This window comes from Aphelocoma coerulescens, chromosome 3 (genome assembly GCF_041296385.1).
Source record: "Aphelocoma coerulescens isolate FSJ_1873_10779 chromosome 3, UR_Acoe_1.0, whole genome shotgun sequence".
In the NCBI taxonomy this organism is placed as follows: domain Eukaryota; kingdom Metazoa; phylum Chordata; class Aves; order Passeriformes; family Corvidae; genus Aphelocoma; species Aphelocoma coerulescens.
Genome location: NC_091016.1, coordinates 66,973,443 through 66,995,932, shown reverse-complemented (window position 1 = coordinate 66,995,932; position 22,490 = coordinate 66,973,443). Strand labels below are relative to the sequence as shown.

Here is a 22,490-nt window from a genome sequence, read left to right as displayed (position 1 = left end):
AAGACCAGTGAATAACTTACTATGGCCATGACATAATGCAAGATTGCTAAGTTTACTAACTAGACACAGAATAAACCAACAATCCGCTTAAGCAGAACTGTGGGATGGTCTACGTATTTAATTGGAGAATCCAAAAGAACTGACAGTCTTATAATACAAAAAAAGACATTATATATACATATACACACATGGAATAAGTCTATATATATCTATATAGATATATATAAATCAGTAAACTTGAATAGTGCCTTTATCATGAGCATCTTAAGGCATTCAAACATTTTACTACGACATTGACCCAATTCAGTATCTTTTTGCTTTGGCTGAAATAAAGCAAACAGATTTAAAGGTCTGATCTGAAACACCCACATCATCTGAAACAAAAGCCTAATAGTATCTTCAGTGACAACAGCGTCATCTAAGAACCCGCCCACCGCACTGCCTAGCAGATGAATAATATTAAAAGGAGTCTAAATAAATCATTCCCACTCACAGCTTTGCAACAGCGGAAGATACATCAGTCTCAAAGAGACTTTCTAGCCATATATTCTATAGATTCTATTACAAATCAAGGATAGAAAAGATACAGCAAGAGGGCCTGCCCGAGGATAGAATGCCACTGAATATCAAATAGTATTTACAGTACAGTTACAGGATTATAGAACATTTTATAAATACAATTAATATGTATACAAGGGCACATAAAAGAGAAACTTGTTTTCATGCTTTACAAAGTAAAAGTAACCTGAACTAAAACTTACTGCAGAATTCCACAGCTGCTGGCTAGGAGCCTCTGTTCTCCACTGCCTGTACAAACCAATCCCCATCATAGGTCACCAGTGAAACACCCATGTTTTAAGCAGCAACTATGAAGAATCTCAATAGACTCTGAATCTGTGTATGAAACATCAAGTTTCAAAACATGGGTACGCCAGAGTGTGCTGAAGAGTTGTGACAACATTAATGTGTAACTAACTTTCTCAGAGGAGAACCTGGACTGTAACAAACTGCACTTTTTGCAAGGAAATACATAATACTGCAGCATATAGATGGCAAAATTCAAACAAGGTACATTACAGCTTCTAATACATTAGAAAATGCCAGAATCATCTACCAAATTCTAAAGATAAGCACTTCTTGTATTTGTTTAAAAAGGCAAAAGAGTATTTAGTATTTCAGTACTTGCACATGTCCTTAAAATAATCAATAATTTCCTTTAATAAAAGCAATTGGTTTCACTTTTTAGACCAATAGTGCTTTTACAGGACACTTTCCTATCCTTTTTAAAAATTAATTTTATATTGCCTAAGATCAGTAATAGTATTTAACAGGAACACACCATTGTATAGTGCAGGCAGAGGAGAGATATACTAAGATGAACGGCAATTTTAAGAGTCAGTTTAATGAATTGACATTATTTTCTCTGCACACTTCACAAATGGTGAGGCAGGCTTGATTAAATTACCTTTATCCAGTAATATATTATACTTTACTCCAAGACAAGTAGACCAGTTTTACTGGGATACTTACTGTGAGGGAGGATAATCTTTAAAGTTTATTTACATGAAAAGCAATCTTTTTTTACATAATATATAAAATGGTGTAGTTATGCACTGCAGCCATTTTACAGTATTTAAGCTAAATGAAATTAATTTTAAAAGCTACTCTATTTCAACAGCTGTGGAAAAGGCAGAACAGGAATTGTTTTATTAAGCTGCAAATTCATTTTCATTATAGAAAGCAACTAACTACTTGTTTGAGAAAACAACTTCTCAACCATCTTCTAACCATTATAAACACTTCACAGTAGAGGGGTGAACTTCCACAAACATTTTCTTCTGTGACAATGTTTAAGAAGTTTCCTCACTGCTAACCTGCTGCAGTTCCTCCATTATGTCAATATAAATCATTTTTGGACCACACTAGAAACTGGATCACTCAAATGACCACACTTACAGGAAAGGAAACTCCAAATGCTAACCAACAAGCACTTCCTCTGCTGATCCAGTATTGAGGACAGTACTACAGACAGTTGCACTGGCACAAAGAGAGACACTGGACTGGAGCACAGAAAGAGAACAAATGGCCATGAGCAAACAAACCAGCTTGGTGAGAAAAGTAAACTAGTAACTGATGTTTGCTGCAAGAACACCTATGAACATCAATTTCATGATGTTTAGACAGTTGCAATGCCAGTGCAATGGCACAAATAATAATTTAGGAAAGCAGTAATGCTTACACACGTTATTATATTATCCATTGGAATTCAATTCCAAGGAAGAAGAAATGTTTCGAAAGACATGAACTTTACTAAAAATAGTGCATTTTTTTACCACTGTGTTAATTTTAGGAAAAAGAAGGATAGAGACAAAAACATAATTCTTTCTGCCTCTCAACTCTAACTCCTGGTCTTGTCTCGGTGAAGCTGCTTAGAGCGACGCTCCCATCCCTGCTCCATGTAACCTCAACAGGCTCAGTACCATCCCACCATGAGACCCTAGGAGATACCTGATCATCTACTGCTGGAAATTATGCAAACAGTAATGCAGAAGGCAGCAGGCACAACTCTACGTTCCTAATTCTGTTCTGAACCAGGCTGTGAAAGAGCATTGAAACTGTACTGCCAGCTCAGACAGATCCCATGCACAGCCTTTCTCCCCACTGCCTGTGTAACCAGGTGGAAAACTGTTCCAGCCAAGGGAAATGGGTCTCCACAAGAAGTCTCAAAAGTCATAATTTATAATCTTTTCCCATTACTATCTCAAATTTATCATAAAGACACTATTCCAAAATTTATTTTTCAAACTAAAAATTCCGCCTAAAGCAGCACTGTACACACTTTACAGTTTGGTTGTAGTCAGAAAATTAAACTAGATTTCAGAAAGTGTTGTTTCTAAAGCTTCTTTTACATCTATAGGAGAACTGATGACAGGAGACTAATTGCTTCTGAGTGAGCAGTCCTGCTTTGAGAATACCACTCACATGCTACAGTGTTACTAGTATCAAATCCAATTACTATTTAATAAAATACTAGTTCTAATGCTTTATCATCTTACAATCACACTATAGCCAGGACTGACACTTTCTTGTTTCAAAGCTGGGAACTAGGCCACTCCCACAGCAGCTGGAAACGTTTCACCAGATAGGTGGCTGTTTTTCCAACACTGTGAATAATAAGGCTAAATACAGTGAGAAGTGAGGGTACAGCAGCCTTTTTTTTTTTCTCTCCAGAAATGTATTAGAGAACTTTATTAGTGTAAAGTAGGTTTTATATTTGGTCAATGCATGAAAAAACTGTGATTAAAAATTCTGAAGCAGAGCTTTGTTCTCTAAAATTATTCAATATATGTACAAATAGATACCAGGCATCATCTTAGGGGGAAAAAAAAAAATCACTATTTCCTATTTTGAGTACTTAGAGTACAGAGGACCAATAACAATATTCAAGTGATACTTTTTTTACCTAACATCAAACCTCTTCTAAATTAAACAATTAACATTCCTGGAATAAATTAATCTTTGAGAAGGATTTCCCTGTATTCTGGGGAAACAAAATGTACAAAAAGGGAAAGTGAAGACATAATTTTTTAGCGTTTAAAAAAAAGTGTGCATGTATTTACCCTAGCAATCTTCTTTCAATTCTCTTAAAGGAAGAGACTTTTCAAAAGCTATAGCTGCAAAATTGATTATTTCATTTTTGACCTTTATTCCTCTACTAAACATAAACCAGATCACGACTCTGAACTCCTCTACCTGCCTGTTCATCATCATCATCATCATCTGACTGCTGTTCTGAGTTTTGGGAACTACCATACTCATACTCAATGGGCTTTGGATTGTTGTATGGGTAGCCATTGTCATCAAAAAACCTTCGGAAGGTAAACTCATAAAAAGCATGTTCAGGATGTTTTCCATTTTTGTACCACCCATTAAGGGTATCATTTCTGTTCCCCTCCTTATCATCATCACTCCACAATTTATCTGGATCAACAGGATCAAAGTTTGATGTGTCCGTAGGATGAGCAATTTTGGGAATGTAGAAAGCAGACTGTCGCCGTAGATCGCTTGAAAAATCAATTGTTTTGAAAAATGGATGAGCTTTTATTTCATCTGCACCGTTTTTGCCTAAACGATCTTCTGGCCCTCGGCAGAGTTTAATAATAAGGTCGGAGGCCTCTGGAGTCAATTTAGCCTGAGGTGGAATATGAAGTGCAGTTTGCCAGTTGATAACCTTAAAAGCAAAAAGATGTGTTATTTATTTATAATTTCATAAAAAGGAAACAACACATTAGAGCAACAAAATAAAACAAATGACCACAAAGAAATAACTCAATACGTCTAAGGTTTTTCACAGTAGAGGGGAAAACATGAAGCTGCTCTTTCAGAAACACAAGGAATATTTTGTCTGGAAATCTGGCAAAATCCAGGAAAAGTTTACTCACATTCCAAATCTGAACTAGTCTGGTATGGACTACCCCTGCTATCAATAAAGATACCATAAAATCCAGCACCTGGAACCTGAGATTAGGCACATGATTTACAATCCTAGAAAGGTGAGGCAGATAAATTATATGATGTACTGTAAAGACTAAGAGATTTCAAGTTTCAAAAAAAAAAAAATCAATACTGCACTACTTTTGAACCAACTGAATGCAATTTTGCAAAAATGACACCTGCAGAAGACTTGATGCTTTCACTGAAATAGCAGGGGCTCAGGAAGGAAAGCACCAAAGGCTCTGAGCTGACAGTAGCCCTGAGCAGGCAGTCATCTGCTGCTCCTCCACATTCCCATGCTAGGCATCTGCAGGTAAATCACCAAAGGAAATCCTCTGCAGGCAAGCAGGCATGGAAGCAAAGTGTTGCTAAAAGAACCCCCAGATACTGGGAGAAGAAAAGAAAGTGGAAATAATAACTGGAACAGATACAAAAAGTGAAAGGCTGAGATGTGACATGATTTTTAGTTGGCATGTTCACTGTATGACCAGATAAAAGTTATGAATGTGATTCTAGAAATTCCTTTATAAATTAAGTGCACCTCCACAGTAACATAAAGTTTAAAATCTCCATAGTTTGTAACATGCTTGAATAGGCAGTGCTCTCAAACATCACCTTTGTTTCCATTACAAATTAGAAAGACTATGTAAACTTCAAGCCTTTTTAACACTGTTAATACCAGACTTTTAAAGTTACCTTCATTTGTGTTTCTAGTGGTGTCTGCGCCAGGAATGGAGGCTGCCCCACTAGCATCTCAAAGAGAATTACTCCAACACTCCACCAGTCACACAACTGTGTGTAACCTGAAATAAAGTTCAAATAAGGTAGTCAAGCCTTCGTTTAATTTTAATCTTGAATTTCTAAGAATAAAAAACTTCACAAAAGAGTTCTCTTCAATACTTATGTAAGATTTCCATATTAACAACTATTTATTTTTTTGTTAAAATATCGTATCCTCGGGAAAAGCAGCGGTGTAAGAAAGGTGAAGCAGAACACCCCAATACCAGTTACTTCACAGCGAGACTGCAGTACAAAAATGCATTCATCACCTGTCCGTAACAACACTTCTGGTGCAATGTAGTTGGGTGTGCCCACCAGGGAATGGGCCAGGCAGCGCTGGTGCTGCCGCGCAGCCCTGCGCTCCAGCGGCTTCAGCCGATCCCCGCACCTGCAGTTGGCTGGGTCACCCCACTCACTGCTGAAATCCATACTGTCCTGACGGGCATGATCACCTGCCATGGAGCGACAAGGATGGCAAAATTGAGGACGATTACTTTAGTTCTTATCTAATAGGAAATTTTCTTTTTCTGTTAACATTTTGTGTTACAAGACAGAGTCTGTTTCAGATTCAACACTCAACCTGGGAGTTAAAACAGAAATCAACATCAGGATGTTGATTTTTGTTTATGATATAAAATACCAACCTCTGAGGACAATTTTTTTAAGCTAATTTTTGGCATAACTATGAGAAAATACCAATCTCAACACTTCTCAAGATTTTTCTTAACATAACCATACTGGGGGTACAGGGTGTACATTATTTTTACACTTAAATAAACATAAAATCTCTAACGTTTAAATCATCAAAAAATAAAATCACATTTTAAATCTCTATCTTCTCACCAGACTGTGTAACAGTCCGGCCTAAGATATGTGATATTTTGATAAAAACCAATCAAAAGTAATTTAAAACTTGTTTTTGAAGGTATGTTTTTATTTTTGAAAACTAAAATCAAGTTATCAGACAATCTGTATTTTACCACTCTCAAAACTTCTCTTTTGCTCCAACTTTTTCTTCAGCTGTTGTTTCAAGTAATGAAGTAGGATTTCTAAAAGCCTATTTAAACCTTCTCATAAAGGAAACAGCACAGTCATCTTTCTATCATTTATCACTTAATTCCTTGTAAAGAATACTTGTATTTCTCTTACCGCTCTGGTAGTATTTTGAATCATGGGTCCATCGAAAACCAGTACAGAGCCCGAAGTCAGTCAATTTGATATGACCATCACGGTCTATCAAGATATTGTCAGGTTTAATATCTCTGTGGATGAAGCCCATTTTATGAACACTCTCAACTGCACACGTCAGTTCTGCTGTGTAGAACCGTGCCAGATTTTCTGGAAAGACACCCATTCTAATTAGGAGACTCATCATATCACCTCCTGGAATGTAGTCCATTACAAAGTACAAATTGTCCTTATCTTGGAATGAATAGTACAGGCGAACCACCCATTCATTATCAGCTTCGGCAAGGATATCCCGCTCAGCTTTAACATGAGCAACTTGATTTCTAAGCAAGACATCTTTTTTCCTCAGAGTCTTTGTTGCATATAGAGCATTAGTATCCACTTTTCTTGCTAGGCAAACTTCTCCAAATGCACCAACTCCCAGGGTTTTAATTTTTACAAACATTGACTTGTCCATTTTAGCTCTTCTTAGCCGAATGTAATTTGACTCTTTCTGGCACAACATTTTCCTCATTTGATCCCGGGCTTCTGGTGACAATCCAACCTGTGCAGCAAACAGTTAAATCTGAAGAGTGAACAGTACTCTTAATTCTTGGTGATCTTCTCATAATTAATTACAAGGCCTAGGCAAAGCAAACCAAATACTTATACACAGCACAAGAAATAATACTTAAAGGGGTTTGGTTTTGTTTTAATTTACACATTAGGATTCTATGAAAACATATAGGAGTGATAAAAAACTGAAATGTGATCATTTTCAACAGCAAAATGCACAAGGTGCCATGCACCAGGAGGATCTTGAGAAGGGACTACTATATTCTTAAGAAATGTAATTTACAAATTACTGATAAAAACCACTGCAAGTAATACTATCTGAGTAACAGTGTGCATCAGCTCTCTCCCTGATTCTCTTTACAGGGTTAAAGAAAGCCAAGACGTGTCTAGGAGCTGTAAGTTGCTGAGGGCTAAGGAGCTGCCACGGGAAAGACAGACTAGCTGGAGCAGAAGTCACTGAGCTGACCATGCTCTAGAATTCCAGCTGCAGGAGAGAGTATGCATTCCTTCTCACTCTCACGCTTCCACGTGTAGCTACCCAAAACAGCTCCTACTGGCACTGCTTCCTACTGCCCGCCCACACCAAGACAGTGCCTCCACCACAAGCCTGGGCTTGGTATTCCCTCTTACCACACCCACCCCTTTCTAACAGGACTTTGCTCACACTCCCACCACTGCTCTCCACTTTACATACCAAGCAGCTGAGCAGAGTACTTTCTTTTGAAGTGGCTCGCTCCTCCTCACAGTATCTTTTCTTGGCTCCCATCTGTGTACAAATACCTATCTTGACTGAACATCCCTGGTGTTTCAGCCAATGCCACCAACATTCTGACAGCTGAAACACTCACAGGCCACATGCATCTCATCACCTACAGCATGGACACCCTTATCCACAAGAACCACGTTGATCATTCTCATTGCACCCCAACATGGGTACTTCCTGGCGTATTTTTGCTGGTTTAAATTCCCTTAGAGTCCCATTCAATTTTGGTGCCATTTTTCTTGGCAAATTTCATGGCCTGGAAATAGAATAACCCTTCTTTTTTTGTTTTAATGTGAATAGAATCTGTCTTCAATTTTCTGTATTTTTTCTCTGTGACACTATCCCCACACAGCTTGATGTTCAGTCCTGGTTTTCTGACAGCATTTTCAAATTACTATATGCTCCCTTTCTCACAGCATCTCAATTATTTTATCTGCCTACCTGGCTTGAAATCACCATCCCACAGCAATGATTTCCAAGTTCAGCCTGTAGCACATTGCCTTATTTTTAAATGGACATGTTGATCATAAACTCAAACATGGCCACACTGAATCCCTGCAAACATCACAACTGTACTCAAGCACTATTCTAAGCGCTTTCCATTTCTTATTGTCACATCATATCAATTCTTGATACTAAATCTTGCTGCTTCCATATCTTTAAAGCTTAAATATCTGAGACACTGTCTGCACAGCAGTATTCAGGACCATCAACAGGACTAAGTAACTAAGTCTAGGCCTGTATAGACTGTATGTTAATAGACAACTTCGGCCTTGCCTGACTTCCAAGATAACTTGAAACAAAATGTAATAGATGTGACTGAGAAAAAAGGTGAGAGAAAATATCAGTTAGATATCATTCAGTATCTTAAAAATGCTTTCACAAGTTACTGTATGTCACCTAATAAGGAAAATAGCGTTAGAACACAGTAAATTTCTTACAGGCATCATAGCAAAAATGTATCTAAAGGAGATGCAATTAGGAAAATGCATAAAAATGCCAACAAACTTCACAAGGAATACAAATTTGGTAAGATTTAAATGGAGAAGGCCGTCTCAAATTTGTAGACAAAATTTTTTGTGGACCTCAGGCAGTAGTTAGGACTGGGTAGCAGTAGTTTCAAAACTGGTGTGGGAAATAGGTTCAACTACCTATTCTGAACCAAAAAATTGTTTTACTGTGGGAATATCTGCATACTGTATTCCAAGACAGAAACATCTTAATTCTTCTGTGAATGAACAGGCTTAAGGCACGCTTCAGCAGAGAAGGAAGGATTTTTTTAAAGACTTACAAATGTCAAGAAGACAACTGAAGACCTGTTCAAATAATGGTGGGTCACCTTCTCAAGGCCCATCTGAACCCTAAAGTCTGCCTCAGAACAGACCAACTTGCCACAACCTGAACCTCACCCATCATTGACAAAGGCAGCAACGAATAAAACATAGATGGCAACAATCCCCTAGGAGTGAGACTCAATACAGTAATTAATCACTGCAGGACATACAGAGAAGAGTCTCTAAAACCCTCGTAGCTTTGCTTTCCTCTACTCGCTCTCTCTCTCTTGCATGCTAACAGTTTTATTGTAAAAGACTAGCCCAAGTACTGCAATTTGTCATCTCTTCCTTCAATCCACCTTCATTTTTCCCTATGTCATCCACTAAACCAAATGCTAATGACAAACCTTCTCTGAATTGCTGTATTTTCCCTAGAACTCTCCTTAGCTTCAGCATTTACCAAAAATTACCAAGCTGTCAGCTGCACAAACTTTTCTGCATATATATCTCCAATTATTTCTAGAAAAATGCCAGACACCAGAGTTTCCTCACTTGCTCTCTATCATCACACAATTTGCTCTCATTTTGCTCCTTCCTCATCTCGCTCTGCCTTAAAGGATGACTTCAGTTTCTCTTTGCAAGAAAGACACCTATTATAACTCTTGGCCAAATTCACACATCTAAAGCAAACATTTTTGAGACTAGTAGGAAACTTGACAGCATAGAAATATGTCACATATGTTAGAAATACAGCATCCTGTGAACGTAGGTATCGTCATAGGGATGCATTCTGGGTTTTTTTTCTTCCAAAATTCAAAGGGGAGAAAAGAAGGAATTCAAAACTTGCTTAATCTTCTTAAAACTTTCTTAAAATAAACAATGAGTGTGTTTTCCTTTCTCCTCCTCATGAAGACCCAAAATACACTTTACTGTTGTAGCATTCGTCTCCTATGTGCTTATGAAAAAGGAGAGGTCTGCTGAAGCATAATATCCCATCTTCCACCCTTCAGCCTGTAATTAAACATCCCAGCTTTAAATCTAGCATAAACTATTAAAAATCTAGCATAAACATTATAAACATTATAAAATACCCCTACTTAAGGTGCTTTAAATGCACAAGAAAAATATCAAGAAAAGTTGTATCAGTGCTTTCATATAAGTAATACTTAATCTGAGATACTACAGAACACAACACAGTAAGAAGGGAAAGTTGGCAAATCAACATTAATTGTAATCTTACATTTAAGTATTCAAAAATAGCCAAAATAAATTCATGCTTAATTTTGATGCAGGATTGCATGCAAAGCCCTCTAAAAAGGGATCATGCTATTCTTAAGAAACACTGTTGCTTCAGAATCTTACTTGTCTACACAGGGATGGAGGCTACAGAGTTCAGGAAAGCTTCCCACACCTTAACAGTTTAAATCAGCTGTTAGTGAAGTGAAAAAGGAAAGAGAGAAGACTAAGAATAAAGATCTAGTAAGAGTTCCAGGATGAAATCTTGCTAATATTTACATATTCGTGATTAAGCAAACACTAACAAAAGACTACAGCTTACAGTAAGAATTTTCAGAGTAAGAAAACACAGATTTAAAAAACAGCATGTCAAGAAAGTGGCATAAGCCAAATACATCCTCTCATAGAATAAATAAAAAGGTACATCATACTTATGTCAAACTTTCAACTACAATTGTTAAGAAATATATATATATATGTAACACATCTCAATTTCACCTTTCCGTAAATCTTCGTTTCACTACTTCTCAGTATTTTCTCTTTTGAAATTACATATGCCTATGTCAGCTCCAGTTTTTACCTTTTTGATTTGGTTTAACAGAACACTGAAATACCAGAAATAGACCACTGACTCCACAGAGGCAGAAAACAGTTGATTTCACAAGTATTTGTTTCATAATTATGCCCTTCAGTTGCTGTTGTTTAAACAGATCCATTTACAGCACGGATTACAAAATAATTACACAAGAAATAGCATGTCTCTTTCATTCTTAAAAATACCTCCAAATAACCTTTAAATTTTTTTTTTATTTGAACTTTAAAAAATTATCCCTACTGGTAACAAACTGCAGAATGTTAAAAAATATCACTGGGTGACTATATTAGTGCACTAACCAGCCTGCCACTTGTCACCATTTTGCTTGTATCTGCACTATGCATTTAAAAAAAAAAGAAACATTTTTTAAAATCATTAAAATATTGCATATAACTCAAAAATCAGGATTAAATAGAACCCATAACAAAAAGCTATGAGTCATGTAGCTACACCTCAGTTCATGCAACAATTATTCTGCTTCTGCTGCCTTACTGTATGTAGGCCATACAATTTACATTTAGACCTGCAAAAAACTTAATTGAAAATCAATTTCTAAGAAGAAAATTAAATAGATAAACAAGACAAGGAAGAAACTTGCCACATAAATACTAAGATTAAAAACAGACTTCAATACCACAGTGTACCAAAATGTTCTACTTATCTGTGCTATTTAATTCTACAATTAAGACATATCTCATAAAATTAATACAGGAACAGTTTAGCCATAGATTTAGAAAGAAGGAAGAGTTTACCCGCATCATTTCATTCTCTAGCTGTTTCTTCCGATGCAAACGCTGCTGATGTGACTTGAGTATATTCTCCACATGCTGCTCCATGAAGAATTTAAAGGCTTGAGGGGAATAACTTTGAATGCGCGACTCTCTTCTTTCCTCATCTTTCTTGTTTTTTCTAACAGGAACAGGTGAGGTTGTAATTTGTTTCTTTTCTTTATCTGTTGAATCAACACATTCGTAATTCTTTTCATTCTCATCCTCCCTGGATAAAGGAAGTGGCTCCTCCTTGTTGAGCTTGGGTCCTGCCTCATACAGATTGACAGAAGGATTCTGATGTAACAAGTGTTTCGGGTAAGGTGGTGGGGGACCCTGGTAATTTGGAGCCTCCACAACAGGAGACATAACTGCCATGTTTGTAGAGGGACTGTCGGAGAAGGGAATGGTCTGAACAGTCTGCACGGGCTGCGGCATCCAGGAAGGGTGAGTGGGTGCCAAGGCAGTCTGTAGCTCTGGTTTCAACACTCGCATGCTTTTCACTGGTTGCTGAATGGGAGCTGGCGTTATGGCTGTCACTGTGGTGGCTGAAGGCTGGGAGCTGCCAGAGTGACTCTGCCTGCTGCCATGATGATTGTTGAAGGAGTTTGACCGCATGGGAACACTGGGCTGCCATGAAGGCATGTCGTGCCCATTGCCCGGCGATGACTGTGGCTGCACAGGAGAAGGCTGTGACCAGGACGCAGGTATTCCAGCTACATTTGTGTTGTAAAGTTCAAGGTTGTGACTATTTCTGTTTGGCACCATTATTGCCTGAGGAAGATTCCCGTTGGTGTATGCTGAAGGAGGAGCTGATCCTCCTGCCTGCATCTGTAGTGCTGTGGGACTCTGCCTGTTAGTTGGATTCATTGGATATGGGGGTGGCTGGCGACTCACTGAATTCCCAGACACCACATTCTGGTGAACTATGAATTCTGCCTGGCAATTGCCATTTTGCATTCCAGCTCTTCCTGAGGGAAAACTAAATTTGCTGTTGGCAGAACTCTGCATGATTATTGGTTGCCTGCCAATGGGGACAGCACTCATGCCTCTCTGACCCTGTGTGGATGAATTCATAGGAGGAGGATTCATAGGTGGAGGTGGATAACCATCCTGCCACGCTCCTGGTGGCACTGGAGAAATACGGGAGATCACATATTCCATGTTTCCAGAGTACCGCTTTGTTTGAGAATTTGGCTCCCAGGAAGGAGGTGGAGGAGTAGTTCCCCTTGGAGGGGGTGTCTGCCCCCGAGGAGGTGGAGGAGGAGGAGTGACACTCCTTATCTGTGGTAGAGGCGGGGGATTCACTCTTTGTCCATTGCCAGGATGAGCCTGAGCAAATGCCGCAATGCCAGATCCAGATAACGGCCTTCCTACGTCAGGCTGGGAGCTGGGACTTTCTGAGCGATAAACAACACCCTCTCCCAGGGAAGGGCCGTGCCGCTGAGGAACCAAGGACTCCTTAGAACCTTTCCAGCTCTGCTTGCGGTTAACTGGCTGCTGGACAGCCCCTGCTTCCACAAGAAGAAAACACAGCATTTACATTATTAGAACTTATTCCTATTTACTGCTTTGAATATTTCGTTCTTCTGCATTAATTACTACAGAAACAGGACCTGAATTCTCTGACACAATATAATCCACTGCACTTCACAGGAAAACTTTCTCTAGTAATACACAGCACTGCATGGTAATATACTCAGTGCACATATAAGAGAAAAAAAAAACCAAAACATTGAAACTGTAATACTAGAAAGTGATTTTTTAGAAATCACTCTCCTGAAAATACATTTTGTTTCAGTAAAAATGCAAAATTTAATTGAAAAAACGGTAATATGCAGAATTATTAGGCACACAATATATTTTTAATCACATGTGCACGAAACTCTCCGAATGTCCAACACAAATGCAAAAAAAAAGTAACAGCACGGAAAAAAAAGTTATGTTGCTATCCCTCCCAGTTAACACTTGCAAAACACTGAGTGTTCTTAAACTAAAATTTAACTGAATGCCATAAAATCAAGGCTTGCACCCTTGTATGCACACAGATCATCCAGACTTGTTATATTCCCTGTATGCAGAATTTGACTAACTACTTCAGTTTTAGAAGTTGTATCTTTTTGAGTAAAAGTGTTATAGATAGAGAGGCAAGAATTAAAACTGTACAAATTCAAAACTTACAGAGCAAAACCCTGTTATATATTTACTTCACAGATGCTATTTTACATCATATAAACAAAATATACAAGGAACTGATAGTGCAGGCAGTCTTACTGTGGTTTTTACAATGTTAACACTACGATATGTCTAAACACATACAGTAGTTTAACTGTTGAAAATCACTCTATCCTCACTAAAAGAATGTGTTAATTACTATATTTTTGCAAGTAACAATGAAAATTCTGTCTAAATGGTGGAATTTACCTACAAACTTCACACAAACTTCACATACACACACACACACACACACACAACTAATCCTGCTTAACAGACTAAAGAAAAATAACACTATTCTTTGCTACTCCTGACTAATTTTTTCTCCTACCTATATTGCTAATTTAAAATCTAACTCCAGTGCTAGCAGCTCAGCACCCAACTTCAAATAAAAGTTCAGTATTTCTGATGCATTTTAAAGTTATCCTTTGTTTTGGTGTATGCTACTGAAAAGAAGACATCAAGTTGTATTAAAAATGTGGTAGCATCTGTTAAGGTAGAAATAATAGCAAGAAGCAAAATTCTGACTCTGCTAGTAAAGACACAGCCTGTCCTCTAACACCTCTAAGAACATGAAGCCTGCCTTAAAAACTATACAAACAAAACCTGGAACCAAGCAGGAAATTAAGCTGAGAGGGATCCTGAAATGTAACATCTTAAAATACAAATATTGTAGTTGTATGACATATAAATACACACACATATATACACAAAAATACACAGAGCGCTGTTGTGTGGGAGTGTGTGTGAAGAGAGACAAAAAATTAAAACAAGAATTCAGCATTTATTTCTAAATGGCACCTGACACAGAACAAAATACAGGCACCACATCAACAAGGGACAAAAATTACCAAAATAAGATCCGAATGCCATTCCTTGTATAAAATATTTATGCACAGTAATAAAACCATGCAGTTATAAAACAATGCTTAAGAAATTCATGTAAAATGGACCTAACTTTCAGAAGGATTACGTTAGATATTAAAAATGCTGTTTTTAAAAGCAAAGAACCTGTATCTCAGCATCTCTGTTCCACTGGGAGCACGTGAAGGCAAAATTTACTATGTTCTATTTATCACCTGTAAGAGTACACTCAGTGAGTTACTGTGTCCCCATGGATACACCTACCTGGTGGTTTCATACCTGCGTTTACAGGTCTTGCTGCTGCTGCAACCATCTGTTCCCGGCGAGGATCCTGGTAGCTCATTTTACTTATAAATTCAATGGCAGCTTCTATACTACGGTTGTTAGTTTGTCTAAGAGCTTGTACAACCATGTCCTAAAGAGAAAATTATATACAAAAATAATTTACAAGAAAATCACAGAAAATACCAAAAATCATGGTTATTTAGCCAAATATCCTCCACTAATTTTTACCAAAGTAACTTTACAAAGTATCAATTTCTCTCAATTGTTTTAAAACTAATTTTAAAATGTCTTCTCCAGAAGAGATCATCCAAAATAGTACAGCAGTCTCAATGTTCAGAAAAAAAGTTAACTTGTTGAAGCACTGTAGTTTGATGTAAATCATGTCATCTTGCTATTCATACAACAGCTTAGTCATACAAGCATTTTTTACTGCATTACCCAGCTAACAGGTTACATGATGACCACACGTCCCTTCCAACCCAAGTTAGTCTACAAAAGGTATAAATAAATATAGATAGCCTAATGTGAAATTTGGATCTTTTTAGTTCAAAAATTCCTCCTGATGAATACAACATTACCAGCAGAAACTCTGTTTATTACTTCTGTTGTAGATTTAGGCTCTGTGTCCTTATAGATCCAAACTCAAATTTTGATCTGATGGACAAGCCCATCTCAGTCAATGGAAAATGTATTATGGGCCAGTGGCTTTTCCACTGACTTGAATGAAATAAGGTCAAGCAACCGAGGCAGAATTCCAGAGATGGTGCTCTCCCATTTATATTGAATGAGATCTGTACAGCTGACCCAACAATTTTGAGACAAATCAACAGCATAGCTCCCTATAGCTAAAGCACACTAATGATTTGTTACGGCCATATTTTGCCGCATCAAAGCAATCACTTCAGGTCACATGATGTTTGAACTGTTATGCAAACTACAAACATATGACAGCATTCACCTCCTACTCAAACCAATAGGACACCAAAGAGGGCACAGAAGGGAAGCTGTCAGTACCAACTTCAAATTCAAAGCCACATTTCTACTTTCATAATTTTTAACACTCAAACATACAAAATTACATACAACCTTCAGAAACAGTAATTATATTAAGTGAACAAAGCAGAACCTTAAAAAAGGACTTTAAAATAAAAAAAAACATACAGTAAAGTTGTTGCAATCTTTACAGACCAGCTGAAACAATAAAAAGCAGATACAGTATTTTCAGCTCAAAAATTTGGTTACCTATGCGATATGAAGTATTCAATGCCTTAAAGAGTTATCACCTTACACAGAACATATGAGGATTGAACTTGAACCATAGTAAGCAAATAAGATTTTCCGTAAACTATTTAGGGTAAAAAAACCCCAAACACAATGAACATCATTCTACCCTGATTATTATACACACACACATATTTGTATTAAAAAAACTATCCATATACACACATCTGATATCTATCTGTTCCAATTTAACCATTAATTCTACCTACTACCTGAGGGATGGGGGGAAATACCAAGAATGTTTGTTATATTTAATTTGAAAAAAAAAAAACCCAAAACAATTCAATAGGTTTTGAAACTTCCCAACCAAGAAAAATGCTTTCCTCCTTCAGCTGTATCTGTTCCTAGTGGCATATGTGGATGAGTGCCATATGGGCTTTTGTGGTGACACAACTGCAGGTTAACACATGGCAGAAAGGACTTATGCTGGCACTGTGCCTGAAAAAAGCTCCATATAATCACAAGTGTCATGGGAATTTGCAGTTGTATCCAACAACAAACGGTAGGAGCAAAAGGCTTCAAGATACAAAGGATCCAACAAAAATACCAACTTAAGATACCTTTCTAGTTTATTATCCAGCCATGTACCACAAACTTCAGTTTGCAAAACCAGCTGCAGGTTCAATCTGTAAAAATGGACCTGTGAACCGATCTACTTTGAAAAAACAAATGCTGAGGGAAAGCCAGTTGGTTGTTTTGGAGAAGCTCACTCTTGGTAGAGGTAGATCTCTCTGTAAATACCAAAAGCATCACAGACAGCAGAACTCATGAGCTGGTCACTACTGCAAGCAGTGCATGCCTGTAAAGTTAATCCCTGTTCTGGTACTGTGCCTTTTTCCTTTGGAAAGATGAGTGGTAGCTCTTTTGTAAACCTGCTTTTGTACCCAGGTTTACAAAGAAGGCATGAAAACAAGCGTGATTTACTTTGACGTGCAGGTCCTGGTATAAACACAGGAGCTGCAAGTGTATTTCTTTTTCATTCCTGGAAACCACATTTCAGATTAATTTCCAAAATTATTGGTATTGCCTTTCAATTTAGAACAGCCATATTGTATCTACCTATTTTAACTGAGCACAATCCAAAATTGCTAAGAGTATCAGAGGCAAAATCCATGTTATAGAGTCCAGTCCTCTCTGCCTAAAATTATATAAATAATTAAAACAACCTACCACATAAGAACAACCTGGACAAGATGCTTAAAAAAACGAAGCCAAGTCTCTCTAAATCCTTCTAGTCCTCTTCTACATCCCCCACTATTACTGGTTTCATGTCCTAATCAGAAACCTACCAGATTTTGAAGTTTTTTGCTTATCATGCTGTTCAAACATTCCCTCACCAACACCCCCTCCAACATGCACTAGTAGTTTATAGCTAGCAGAACACCAAATCTTCAAAATAATACACTTCACCTCATCAAAGCCAGCAGCTTGTAAGTCTTGCAGCATTTGTCGATTAACTTCTGATGTTCCTTTGACAGCTGAGGTTGCTTCATTTGCAAAAGGCAGAAGTGAGTTTCTTATCTCCTGCAAAACCTTATGATATGTTACAAATTTGGGGGGATTTCGGCCTTGTCTAGGATCTTCAGATAACATTTTGCCCATGCTGTGATCAGCTTTAGCAGCATCTGAGGGTTTAGGCAAATTCCTGAGGCTCTCTCGTATTTCCTGTAGCATCTGCTGGCTGCTGCCAGTATAGTTACTGGCAGGAAAAGTTTTAGGCCTCATTTGTCTATAACCTTCTGGCTTCTCACTTCTCTTCATGAAAACATGTATATATGCAACCTCCACCAAGGACTCGCACACACCAGAATTCAAGGAAGACTGGCTGATGTCAGAACTTGTGAAAGCGGCTGTTCACTGTGAAAACTTGGTTCCTGTAGTGCTGGAGTTTGTCACAACCCAAAACTGCTATTCTGTTAACAAAACAAAACCAAAAAAAAAAATCACATTAAACAGAGCAGTAAAATAATTCACAATGTGGCACTGGTGGCAGTGAAATGTTCACATGCAGTTCTGCCTTCACAGATACTAAAAGCATGCTAAGCAAATTCATCAGGCAGTCTTTACTCAACCTAATTTACAAACTATGTTGGGTTTTTAACTCAGGCATGTTTTAGGTGCCTCAAGTCTAAACAGTCCTGAATTGCAAAGGATGTGGACAGAATGGAAAGCAACTCCTCTGTGTGGCGGACAAAGCTTTCAAGAGCAGACGTGAACCACTGGTGTGTGCTACCCAAGCACTGCTTCTTCCCCTCCCCTCTCTCCTGTGCCCACTTGTCACCCGTGTTCTCTCCATCAACACCTTTATTGCCAGAAGAGCCAACTCTACTACCCAGTTAGCCAGGATATGGGCCAAATAACCTTGCTGATCAATGATTCTGACATCAAGCTCCACAAAAAGAGGGAAATGAGAAGTACGTCAGTAAGAGCATGTAATTACAGTGATTTTATCCATTCTCTAGCAGTCACATATGTAAAAAGTAAACACTTGCCTAGCTCATCACGTACAACTTTATGATTTCTTGTACCATCTGCCACTTGAATCTGTTTAAGGGTTCAGATTCTGAGGCTGTGACAGTCTCTTAGTTCAAGTCTCCTTGAACCAGTCTTTGTCAATGGTTAAGTAATTTTAAAATTTATTTTACACAAGGGAAGATGAGAGCAGGAAGAGAATCAAAGAAAATTTAATCAGGTTTTTTTTTACTGTAAAATTGTTTAACAACTCAAGCATCAAATTCGCTGAGAGCATAGCTATGACATTTGGTAAGGGAAACAGGATTTTCTGCCAAAAGCCAAATAAAAAACGTTTGCATTTTGAAGGCGCTGACTCATCAGGGAAAGAGCCCTGCGTCTGCAGAGAACTCAACTCTCTGTGTCCAGGCTGGGCATTAGTACTGCAACTGCCATGGCAAAGAATAAAGCAACCACAGTGAAACACTGAAGAAATTGTAGAGCATTTGCCCCTTTAGAATACCATGAAATAAAACTTTTTCAGTCTCTACTGCTTCACAGAGGAAGATCGGTTACTAAGACAGTGCAGGATAAACTAAATGTTTCAGCACTGTCTTTCCCTCACAGTTAATAAAAATGGTGAAGCTCAACTAACACTGTTCCTTTACTACTGTGTTGCTAAGTGCTTCTCGTATTAGACGTAAATTAAACAAGTATCTAAATTTTACAGTCTACAAAAAAGTCACTCTTTCTTCATTCAGGTTTCACTTCTATAATACTTGCACTGCCATAAACCAATTAGTGATTCAGCAATTGAGGAAGAATATGACAAGATAATAGGAAAAAGAACTCTCTAAAACACGTGGAAATTATATGAATGAAATACTTGTGCTACCTGAACAAAACCTGAAAGCTGGGAAGTAATACATAAATGAGGACTGCGAAAAGAAACACAAATGACATCCCCTTAATCCCATTCTCCTAGGAAAACGATTTTAGAAATAACAGAATTTCTCTTAGAAACTATCTAAATCTTAAGGGGTGTAACTGCACCCACAAGCTTTCTTTGCACTGTGATAGGTTTGAAACCTTAAATGAGTGCAGTTGGGTAGTTATATAGTTTATTAATGCAGTCTGATAGCATGTAATTCTTCAGTGCTCACTGAATAAGAAAAAGATCATCAGACATAAGAGTGAATTTTAATAGTTAACAGTGAAATTTTGCTCAAAGTATTAAGAAATCCAGAAATCAACAGAAAGTACAGCATGAGAGCAATAAAACGTAATTTAATTTTGGCCACTTTCAAAATAATTTTCCAAACATGCCATATTTAAGACCACATTGAAAATACTTTGTGGAAAACTTTTTCCAAAGAAAATGAAGCAAAAACTTGACAAAATACCCATAAGCTTTTAACAAATTCTAGAGGCCTGGAATTCAGCAGAAAACAGGGGTTTTGTACCTACATATTTTACAAATTTCATCTCTTATTTCAGTATTCACTTTACGGTTACACCTCAGGTAGCTGAGACAGACAAATCTAACACCCCTAAAACAAATCAAAAGTAAATTAACAGGACACTTAAATCATAAATCAGGAGCAATCTTGGAAAATAAAGCTGCACTCTCCCTTAAGTTTTTAGCAGCAGCTTAGATTTAGGAGTGTAAACCAGCCAGTCCACTTATCTCCCACCACTTAGCAAAGACAGCACAACTGTTTGTGAGGCCAAACAGCAAGAACCAAGCTAAGGAACTTACCCAAATAAATAACTTTTTTTGGCGGGTTGTTCCTTTTGGCAGCACTTAATTCTCGGAAAACAAATCTAATCAGTCCTCCAGAAAGCAGGAATTGCTACAGTTCACCTTGTTTCATACATGAATCTCAAAATTCTCAAGTCACTTCTACTTAGAGACATTTGCACACATTTTAAAGGAAGAAAGTGTTGACTGCTGAGTAAGAAATGTATCTCAATTTTGTACTTCTAACTAGCAAACACCAACTGTATCCAAGAGAACTGATGTCTATTCCCCCTTGTAGTTTTGTGTCCTTAAATGATCTGTTTGTTAATGCAGCTGTTTCTGCTGATTAAATTCTCTTCTCTAAAGGAGTTGAATAAAATAATCTTTTACTTCTTTTCAAAATCTGGGAATACAGTTCAAACTACAGGTCAAACTGTAAGGGAAAAAAACCCCACCTTGTTTTTTTTACATTATAATAATGAAAGATTGGACTTACATAAATAAGTGCTTGAATGAAAAGTCAGAAGTGTTCAAGGCCAGGCTGGATGAGGCTTGTTGCAACCTGGTCTAGTGGGAAGTGTTCTTGCCCATGGCAGGGGGTTGGAACCGGATGATCTCTAAGGTCCCTTCCAACCCAAACCAGTCTGTGATTCTCTGAAGGGCAACACACAACTGTCAATGAATCCCACGATTTTCTGAGGAAAAAAATACAGAGCTTTGTAATGTAACTCTAATATTCCTTATAAAAATACTTTCAATGCTCATATTTCCAACCGAGTACTGAGCACCACATATAAATCTATTTACGTACCCTCTGTCATGTACCTATTCTAACAGCTTATTTTATACATAATCAGAATGCTTCACTGCTAGGGATAAAGAAAGTAACAGAGACTTTGCAAATCCTAAAATTAAGTTTGTAGGGACTTGGTTCAGACCAACTAAAGGAAGCTCTTCTTTCAGGTAACAAGTCACTGAGCTGCAACAGCAATTTCCCAAAGGATGCATTTCCAATGCTAAAAGTTTCCATAGGATGAGGAGAAAAATGGACCCTGAAATTAGCACATAGGGAGAATTATATACGGTCAGAGAAGCAAGAGCTGGAAAGAAACGGAGGCCAGCTGAACACTAGGAACATTGTGCATTCACTCGGTTTGTTTCCATTCTTACGCTCTGCTATGTCCTTTAGCAGGATACAGCTTTTCTACGCACGCATGTATTCCCGGGAGCAGCAGGACTTATTTCAGGCGCACCTCGGAGCGAGCTTCGCGGCTAACAACAGCACGGCAGCCTGTGAGCACCAAAACCCCACTGCGCTGGCTCAGGCCGGCACCGAGTCCTGCAGGACAGCAGGACCCAGCCTCCCAAGGACCACGCAGGCCAGGAGGGTTTCACCGCCGGGAGGAGTATCCCGAACGCGCCCCACTGGGACACCTGCGCTTCTGTCGCCCCGCCGGCCCGAGGCGTGACCTGAGGTCGCTCCTGCCACGGCCGCGTCCCGCAGAGGGCCCAGGACCGCCGGGCCGAGCCGGACCGGGCCCGTTACCGCCCCGACCCCGCTGCGGCCCCCGCACGGCGAACTCTACCTGCGGCGAGAAGGCGGCGATAACGCCCCGGGCGCTCTGAGCTCGGCCCCGCCCGCGCGGCGCCGATCGGCCGCGGCTCTTCTCTCCCTTCCTTCCTTCCTTCCGTCCTTCCTCCCTCCCTCCCTCCGCCCCTCGGCAATGCCGCCAGCGCCCGCTCGGTCCCTCCGCCAGCGCCCGCCGCCGCCTCGGGCCGCTCAGTTCGGCGCCGCCATTTTGTCGGTGTCCCCGCCGCGGAGCCGCCCGGATATGGGCAGATCCCGGCCTGCCTCGCGCGGCTCCGGCCGCTCCCGGATGGAGCTGCGGCGGCTCCCGCCCGCCCCGGCGGGGAGCGCCCTGTAACCCCTGCGAGCCCGTGCGGGGCAGCAGCACATGCACAGCACGGCCCTCCGCGCTGCCCGGCGGCAGGCACGGCTTGC

The 22,490-nt window shown here is 39.0% G+C and overlaps 1 protein-coding gene across 3 annotated transcripts; it reads right to left on the bottom strand.

The window, feature by feature from the left end:
- Positions 1-98: 98 nt before the first annotated feature.
- LATS1 (large tumor suppressor kinase 1) lies at positions 99-22,205 on the bottom strand. 3 transcript variants are annotated; one of them, XM_069010680.1, is made up of 9 exons: positions 22,075-22,205; positions 20,985-21,183; positions 17,707-18,209; positions 14,995-15,145; positions 11,638-13,166; positions 6,424-7,006; positions 5,544-5,726; positions 5,191-5,297; positions 99-4,231 (listed from the first exon to the last, which is right to left on the bottom strand). In XM_069010680.1, the coding sequence occupies exons 3-9, from the start codon at positions 18,055-18,057 to the stop codon at positions 3,716-3,718; spliced, it is 3,420 nt and encodes a 1,139-aa protein (XP_068866781.1). In that variant the 5' UTR covers positions 18,058-18,209; positions 20,985-21,183; positions 22,075-22,205; the 3' UTR covers positions 99-3,715. The 3 variants fall into 3 exon arrangements, with proteins under 3 accessions (XP_068866781.1, XP_068866782.1, XP_068866783.1); XM_069010681.1 differs by having other exon boundaries at positions 11,638-13,163; XM_069010682.1 differs by having other exon boundaries at positions 11,638-13,163; positions 15,010-15,145; positions 22,075-22,204.
- Positions 22,206-22,490: the final 285 nt, after the last annotated feature.

Coding starts and splice junctions, on each gene's coding strand:
- LATS1 (XM_069010680.1), bottom strand. CDS start 18,057: ATGAAGAGAAGTGAGAAGCCAGAAGGTTATAGACAAATGAGGCCTAAA. Junction 15,146..17,706: donor AAGCTGCTGGCTTTGATGAG/GTGAAGTGTATT, acceptor TTTTCTCTTTAG/GACATGGTTGTACAAGCTCT. Junction 13,167..14,994: donor CGCAGGTATGAAACCACCAG/GTAGGTGTATCC, acceptor TTCTTGTGGAAG/CAGGGGCTGTCCAGCAGCCA.